The following is an 8,001-nucleotide window of genomic DNA, read 5'->3' as shown; positions in this document are numbered from 1 at the left end:
GTATTGTGAACTCATTTCACTGTTCTGTGGTAGAAAATATTTTTAAAAGCAAAAAATGTCACAAACCATTAGTGGTTATTTTTAAAAAGTAGGTTTAAACATCTTTGTTAGAACAAAAACAGCAGCTGGTTAAGTAACCACATCATGTACTGACAGGTGGTTCATCCATAATGATACATCATCAATTAGTAATTAACTGCAAAGTAACAAACTGTCCAATGACTGTAGTAGAGAAAATGTTACAGTTATTTCACCCTAAATTGTTGTGGAGTAAATGTGTTATATTTTAAAACAAAATTCCTTTTGGCTTTTACTGTTAATTAGGTGAATGATGTGGGAGGTGAGTTAAAGTTAAAAACTCATTAAACGGAGGGTGTTCATACTGGATTTTGTCCTCACTGTTGCGTCACCGCAGCGTTCTGCTCTGCCAGCCTTGCAGATCATACTCCTGGTACAGGATGTAGTTCTTCAGTTGCCTTGGTAGCGGCAGGTAGCTCATGAAGACAGGTGATCGAAGACGGAGGCGGCCGAGACAATGGCGGATCCGCAGGCGACAGAGATGCTGCAAACTGCGAACATTTTCTGAGGAGGAAAAGAACGATTACGGACGAAGACCTGTGATTGTGTCTCATCCGTTCCGGTCGTTAATTTCATTCACCTTGCAACCTGCAGATGTCGGGCCACTGCTCCTGTTCCATCACAGCCGCCTTCAGCTTGGAGCACAAGGTCACATGATCCACGTAGTCCAGCAAGATGCGAACAACGTGACCTGAGAGAGACTTCAACCAGGAGACGGTGATCACCTCGCAGAACTGCACTGACACACAGACATTAGTTAGTTGCTTTCCCGACCTCTGACCTCATTGTGTTGATGTACATGTTCCTGTGACGGGTTAAACTGCAGAGGATGAGAAATTTTGTGAAAAACCAACAGACATGTCTGAACATAGAAACCTAATGATCCCACGCGGTCAGCAGTGAAACAAACCACTAGCTGACGTTAAGTTGCTCTTTCAGTTGAAGAGCGTTACATTTGTCCAGAGGTCTCACTCAAGCTGTCCACCGACATTCTTAAGAGGTGAGATAGTTCTGTTTGCATCAAGATTGAGCCTGTTTGTTACCATGGTGTCTTTGATCACACTGTTGCTCCATCCCTCGTAGTCTTCGGGGATGTGGGTGCTGTTGCCGTAGGGACAGTCGAAGCACCGCTCTACATCGTAACCATAGTTACACAGCATCCTGAGAACCACCTAACACACACAGCAGGACAAATTAAAGGATATAAGTTAGATTTTTTTTTTTAAACAGTACAACTCCCAAGCCAATGATTCCTGTAACAAAACCCCTTTAAAGATTACAACAGTTTACCTCATCCTTCAGTGCGTACTGCAGGGCCGAGGGGAAGTGCGTCGTGTTTATTTTGCAGTAGTAGTTGACGTTGGCTCCATACCTCAGCAACAGGTTGATCAACTCATGGCTGCCCAGACGCAGAGCAACCTTAGAGACACAGTCATTGGGTCAGCAACAGCATCTTAACTATTTTTCTTCCTGGATCAACAAATTCAAGTTTCAGTCTTGTTTTAATACAAAAGTCCCTCTTTTTGATACTGGGCTTCCAATGCAACACATCACAGAAGCACTTTCCAGGAAAATGTCAAATATAAACAGACCGACTTTGGAAAATATCTACTTGATTTGAACTGATACTCATTAGAATATAAAAGACGCATTTATTTGTCATTTCATTGTCACTATGGGCAACATCCTTCAACCTTTTAGTCCTTTGCAGTTCAAAATGTCCTAACAATGGTGGTATTGGGCTAGAATTTGTCTTCACAACCACAGGGATATATACACACACACACACCTGCAGACATTTGACTGGGTCTTGGTTGGCCATGGCTCCAGCTTCGAGCAGCAGTTTGGCTGACGGCACGTCGTTATTGGAGACGGCAAAGAAAAGCGCAGACTTCCTCTCGTCATCATAGTTGCGGCGAACCCAGGGATGGAGCATGTAATTGGGGTCATAACCTGCATCTAACAAGGCCTGATGAGAGCAGATAAATGAGACTGTTAGTTTTTGTTTCCACAAAGGAAGAAAGTGAACGCTGGCTCCATCTTCACAGTGGAGCCAATGAAAGACATGGAATTGTGATATTACTGAGCTTATAATTCATCTTTATGCATTCTGATAAGAAGCCATATCAATAAAGAACAACTATTTATTACTCCAAAAAAGTCTAAAAAATGGTTTTCAATCCAGATCTTTGGTCTTTTTCCGTTTATAATGGTTTAAACTTGGCTATTAGATGTATAAATGACAGTCTCATGCATTTCTGCAGCTGTCCGTTCAGTCATCTTGTGCAAAGTTCAAATCTTTAATAAGGTATGACTTTCATTTATACCTCTGTCTTTGTTAAATGGGTATGAATGCACAAAGTATACGCATCACACAAATATGCTGATCACTGGTCAGACGATGCATCTTTTAGCTGGATTCTCATATATGGTTACAATAATTGTAGTAACATTATTGATTCTTACAGTCGCTGTTGCTGATTGACATGAAAACCAACTTGTCTTTATTTGTCTCAGATTGATATATGGCGTATAATCTCTCATTAAAAAGCAGCATAGAGCCTCTGCAGATCTAAAGATCAGACCACGGGAACACACACACCTTGATGCAGTGTGTGTGTCCTCCTGCAGCAGCAGAGTGTAGAGGACTTATCCCGCTGTCGTTTACTTCGCCAATGGAAGTTACTGGAATCAGCAGCTTCAAACCTCTGAAGAACATAACACACACACAAAAATTGTTTGACATGTACGGACAAAATACAATATGAACACAGCAAAGTTTCTTTGTATTGTGTATTTTAATTAATTTATAGTTTTTATAAATATAGTATTTGTAAATATAGTATTTTAAGGTGTTGTATATCCTCTTATTGTTCAGCTTTTATATTCTCCATATCAAAAGCCTTTTCCCCATTTTGTCACCAAAGAGAAAACTCTGCAGGGACCAGGGGTCTTTATATGATGGTTTTGCTTTCAAAGTAGTAAATGTATAAGAGAAGAATATAACATTTACTGCAGGTGTCCTCTGTGGGCCACACGGTGGATTGGCATGTGTCCTGTTTGTTTAGCGACGTTGGCGTCGGCGCCGTATTCCAGCAGCAGACTGATGACAGCTGGATTTCCAGAGGAAGACGCCTCGTACAAGATGGACGCCTCATCCTGTGCCTCGGACAAGACGTCGGCCCCTGTACAGCACATAGCATGCTCACATGTTCACTGCATGTTGCACCACACTGAGTGACGGGCAACAGAAATTTGTGAATCACAGACAAAGTTTTGTGCTGACATTAATTTGAAATGCCTGTTTTTCTGTTTCATACTCTGCAGACGTGTATTGGTGTATAAATACATTTTTTTTTTATCTTTCTAGTTAATTAACCTCTGACATAATAGCAATAGTGCTGTAGTTCCTTAAAGGATCAGCAGAGAGTCAACACTGCCCCGCACTCAACTGTTACCTCTCCTCAATAGTATCTCCACCACCTCCAGGTGTCCTCCTTGAGCTGCGAGAGCCAGTGGCGTGAGGCCATAGTGGCTGCGAGGGTCAACCCAGGCTCCGGCGTCCAGCAGCAGAGTCACCGAGGCTGCTTTGCCCAGCCGCGACGCCTCGTGAAGGGGGCGGCGACCGTGGCAGCCCTCTTGATTAACATTGGAGCCCCGCAGGAGCAGCAGCTTCACCAGGTCAATGTGGTCTGAGCGAATTGCTGCAAGGGGACAGATGATGGATCATATGTAAATCTAGACCAAAATTCAAATAGCTGTATTGGCAAGTCAGTGTTCACTACAGCTAAAATTAAATACAGCTTTTACAACGTATAATATAATTATTATTAACAACAATAATTAATCCAAATAATGATATTAATGGAACTAAAATTCAATTACAATTCTGTCCTGTGTGGTCCCAGAAAAATCCCAGACTTAAACCCCACAGCGCATCTCTGGAGAGACCTAAAGACACTTCCCATCCAATCCTCGAGTGGAGTGGAGGATCTGTCAGAAGGACTGAGATAACCTCCACACAGGTGTGGGAAGCTATATAGACTTACCCAGGATGATTCAATAGTAATTATTGCCAAAGTGCTGCATTATAGTTCTGAGTGTTTGATCTTTAGAAATTTCTCAAAACAATTTTTCACTTTGTTGTGATGTGTTATTAAATGTATGTTGATGGGGAAAAAGCTAAACTGCGTGTTTCTGTAAAACAAAAGTATTGTACACAAAAACAAAAATGTAAAAACAGGAAGCGCCTTTAGCTGAACAGGGTTTCAAGCAGTGACATGTTGGTCCGTGTACCTGCAAGCAGGGGCGAGTCCTGGTCCTGGTCCTGGCTATCCAGCTGGGCTCCATGTTTGAGGAGAAAGGAGGCGTTTTCCATTAGTCCCCGTTCTACTGCCAGGAAGAGAGGAGTCTGACCACGGCGAGTTCGACACTCCACAGAGTCCGGTCCTGAAGCTGGAGAACAGGAGTCTCTGTATCGTTCATTACACATGAAACTGCATGGAGTCAGTATCAGACAGATACAAACCTTTGTATGTTACCTCCAGGATGGTTTGGTTCCTCTGAGCTGCTGCTTCGTGGAGAGGAATCCAACCTCTGCTGTCTGTCTGTAAAAACCTGTCTTTCTGTTTGTCACACAGATCCTTCAGGACCTTCTCATGACCTGGAGGGTTGGGAGATGGACTGATAACTAAAGCCTTCAGACGTTTAAGACATAATAATACTCCACTTGAAGTTTGCCTCTGCTGCGTTTGCTGATTGCTGCCACCAATCAGCCACAACATTAAAACCACCTCCCTAATGTTGTGTAGCTCCAAAACAGCTCTGACCCTTTTGGGGACGGGCTCCATCACACCTCTGGTATCTGACATCAAGACATCAGCAGCCTGTGGAAGAGATGTCGCCCGGATGCACCATGGGAGTCTGATCCACAGAGGCCTCAACATTTACAGGACCAGTAAACAACACGTGCACCTGGTCGTCCACATGATGCAAAAGAAAATATGATTTGTCAGACCAGGCCTCCTTCTTCCATTGCTCCACATCACAGTGTGGTCCTTGTCAAAGTTGCTTACATCACATCAACTTCCAAAACTGACTGTTGTACTTGCTGCCTAACACAGTACACCCTAAACAGGTGCTACTGTAACTAGATAATCAGTGTTATTCTCCTGGCAGTGGTTTTAATGTTGTGGTTGAGCAATATTTTAAATGAGGGGAACAACCTCAACGTGCACATACAAGTAAGTTGGACTTGTTACAAAGTTAAGACCATCATTGTGCTTTGTTCTGTATGCAGCATTTGACTAAATCCATGCATTATCTGTGAGCACTTATCCTGTGTAGGGAGACAGTGCGCTGCAGCTTATCCCAGCTGTTCTATGAAAACTGTGCTGTGCACTGTCCACCCAGGACAGGTCCCCATTCTATCTCAGGGCCAACACAGAGAGACCAGCTTTTATCCAGCAGTCATTTGAAAAAACTTGCTGAGGTAAAATTTGATTATACATTTTAAACTCAGACACTTTTTCCCTCTATTTGCTGAAGAAACATGGCAGCATAACAGCACAAAAACTCCATTAAATGTATAAAATGTATAATGAAGATGTTTCAGGGAAAGCTGTGATAAATCATAGTTAAAACTCATGACTGATAGATGACAACATTAAGAGTCTTTGTTTCACCTTGTCTTATTGCAGTGAAGATCGTGCTGTTGTCTGTGGCGTCAGGCTCAGAGCTGTAAGGAGAGAAGAACGTTAAAAAACAACGATCTCCCCCCAAAAAAGAAAGTAGGGGAAGTAGAAAAGACAAGATAACTAAAGATGATCAACACTGAACAATTTCATTCCCTCATGGAATAAATTCCTATTTGCCCTGTTGCCAACTTTTCTCTTCAGAACCCCAGTTTGATTACATATGTTTACAATTTTCTGCCACTTCACAATATTTCAGAGACAAATATTGTACTTACTCAACTAGTACTACAATAGTTACTTTCTAGAATTGGAACGATAAAAAAAAAAACAATACAATAAAACCATAAGACAGTTGATTGGTGGAGTGATATTCATAAAGTTGGAAGCCACATGTGCAGTGATTCAAATCATAATAATATTAAAATAATATTAAAATCAGCTTCATATTTGGTGGCTGAAACATTAAAGTAATAAATATGCATTAATAGCTATAATCCATTAATATCACATTCACTGACTGAAATGGATCATTCTGCAAAAAGGGTACTTCTACTTTTGATACTTCAAGTATTTTTTGAGTTATACTTTTACTTCACACTTTAAATGCAGGACTTTTACTTGTATCCGAGTATTTTTACACTGTGATGTTGCTATTTGTCAGTAAATGAGTACTTCTTCCAGCGCTGATTTTACTTCAAATTGCACAGTTGAAAATAAAACTATTTTTTCTCTGACTGGACGTTAAAGAATTTGGAGGATTTGTTCAACACTTAATTTGAACGATTTATCAAACAATATTATTCTGTATTCTGTTATAGTTTTACTTTTGTTAGTCAAATGATGCTTTTTGTCAGCTCTGACACTTTTGATTACACAGCAGTTCTCTTGCTCAGTGGCAGAAACTCCTATTTACACGCAGTTTGTTTCAGATTATGTTTTTTAACAACTAACGAATGAAAAATAGCTGACACCAGTCTGGAGGAATGTGTGCTGCAATGGAGGCCAGTAAATGGAGGAGCCAGACCTCCCAAGTTTAAGTCTAAGGTGATTTATTTTTTCAAACCGTTGAGTGTATAACACAGACCTCCTGTTGCCTCGTGTGGTGGAGTCTTTGTGGGTTTCCCTCTGTTTGTTGCTCTCCAGCAGACTCTGCTCAATCATGAACTGAGTTGCTGTATCGTCTTCATCATCTTCTTCCTGAATCCCAAAGCGCTGAAACTCCATGTTGTCCACATTAAAGGCTCCTGACCCCATTCAAAAAGTGGTAAAAAAAAAAAAAAAAGCATATTCCACAACATGGTGTAATCAGTAAGTCTGAGACACTTTTCCCTATCACTGCACAAAATCCCTCCCAAAATCTGCTTGTAAGTCTCACAGGTCTGGTTTAAGTCCAGGGACCTTCTCTGCATGTCATTTGTTTCTTCTGTCAAATGCAGACAAATCCATCACTTTCCCTATTTTGTATCTCTATATTTCACTATTTTTTTGTGTAAAGCATTTATTTCTGTTTTTTTTTTTTTTTTTATTTGTTTCTGTTTATTTCTGAAACCAGGAAGAACCGACACAGACCACAGTATCTAGACACTAGTTGCAGCAAGCAGTATCTATATGCAGTAGTAAAAAATCATAGTGTGAAGGCCAAGGTGTAAAATGTGTTTGGCACGAGAACTTAGATCACGTCCTGAAATAAACAGCAGTCTCCCCTTAATAATCGCCCATGAGAATATTTTCTAAGTGTCATAGCAAGATACAAACGCTTCAAAAATGAAAACATTGTTAAGTAATCACCAAAACCAGACTAATAAAATATTTTAACTCTTCTCTTTAGTGACAAATGAGGTCAGTTTTTTTTTTACCTTGTGGTTTTGTGTTGGGTTGGGTTGTTTTTTTCGAGCTGCAGTCTCTGCACATGAAAAAACTGTTGTTGTTGCAGGAGGAGGAGAGGTCTCTGACCCCCCACAGAAACCAGAGCTGTATGGCCCTGCGGGTTCCATCAGTGAACCTGTGTTTCACACGGCCTTTAAACAGCAGAGGCTGCAAATGTGTGACTTACCCAAGACGATAAACTCACCTGTCTGTCAAGAATGTCTTAATAATTCACTAGGAAAAATTGTGGTTCAAATGAGCCTTAGACCTCCGTGTATTAGCTGTGTGGCTTCATTGCTCTGGCTGCAGAGATGGGGGATCTGACAACTGTTACTATATTTACCCCCTCCTGCTAAATTTA

The 8,001-nt window shown here is 41.0% G+C and overlaps 1 protein-coding gene across 2 annotated transcripts; it reads right to left on the bottom strand.

The window, feature by feature from the left end:
• Positions 1-30: 30 nt before the first annotated feature.
• On the bottom strand, positions 31-7,977 carry asb14a (ankyrin repeat and SOCS box containing 14a). Of its 2 annotated transcripts, none has more exons than XM_067504903.1 (13): positions 7,846-7,977; positions 6,859-7,018; positions 5,763-5,815; positions 4,607-4,741; positions 4,375-4,533; positions 3,537-3,782; positions 3,092-3,263; positions 2,681-2,786; positions 1,868-2,047; positions 1,369-1,497; positions 1,122-1,250; positions 659-812; positions 31-582 (listed from the first exon to the last, which is right to left on the bottom strand). In XM_067504903.1, exons 2-13 carry the CDS (start codon positions 6,996-6,998, stop codon positions 407-409), a joined length of 1,779 nt encoding a protein of 592 aa, XP_067361004.1. In that variant the 5' UTR covers positions 6,999-7,018; positions 7,846-7,977; the 3' UTR covers positions 31-406. The 2 variants fall into 2 exon arrangements, with proteins under 2 accessions (XP_067361004.1, XP_067361003.1); XM_067504902.1 differs by lacking the exon at positions 7,846-7,977 and adding an exon at positions 7,631-7,824.
• Between the last annotated feature and the right edge of the window lie 24 nt (positions 7,978-8,001).

The sequence above is a fragment of the Channa argus genome, chromosome 5, assembly GCF_033026475.1.
Source record: "Channa argus isolate prfri chromosome 5, Channa argus male v1.0, whole genome shotgun sequence".
NCBI classification, from domain to species: domain Eukaryota; kingdom Metazoa; phylum Chordata; class Actinopteri; order Anabantiformes; family Channidae; genus Channa; species Channa argus.
Note: the sequence above shows the minus strand (reverse complement) of the source record. Positions and strands in the feature narration are given on the sequence as shown.

What these genes read in the sequence shown, in the direction of transcription:
- asb14a (XM_067504902.1), bottom strand. Translation starts at nt 7,685, where the DNA reads ATGTGCAGAGACTGCAGCTCGAAAAAAACAACCCAACCCAACACAAAA. An exon ending in GGAGATACTATTGAGGAGAG is followed by an intron (nt 3,264 to 3,536) that starts GTAACAGTTGAG and finishes TGTGCTGTACAG; the next exon opens with GGGCCGACGTCTTGTCCGAG. An exon ending in GCCCACAGAGGACACCTGCA is followed by an intron (nt 2,787 to 3,091) that starts GTAAATGTTATA and finishes TATGTTCTTCAG; the next exon opens with AGGTTTGAAGCTGCTGATTC.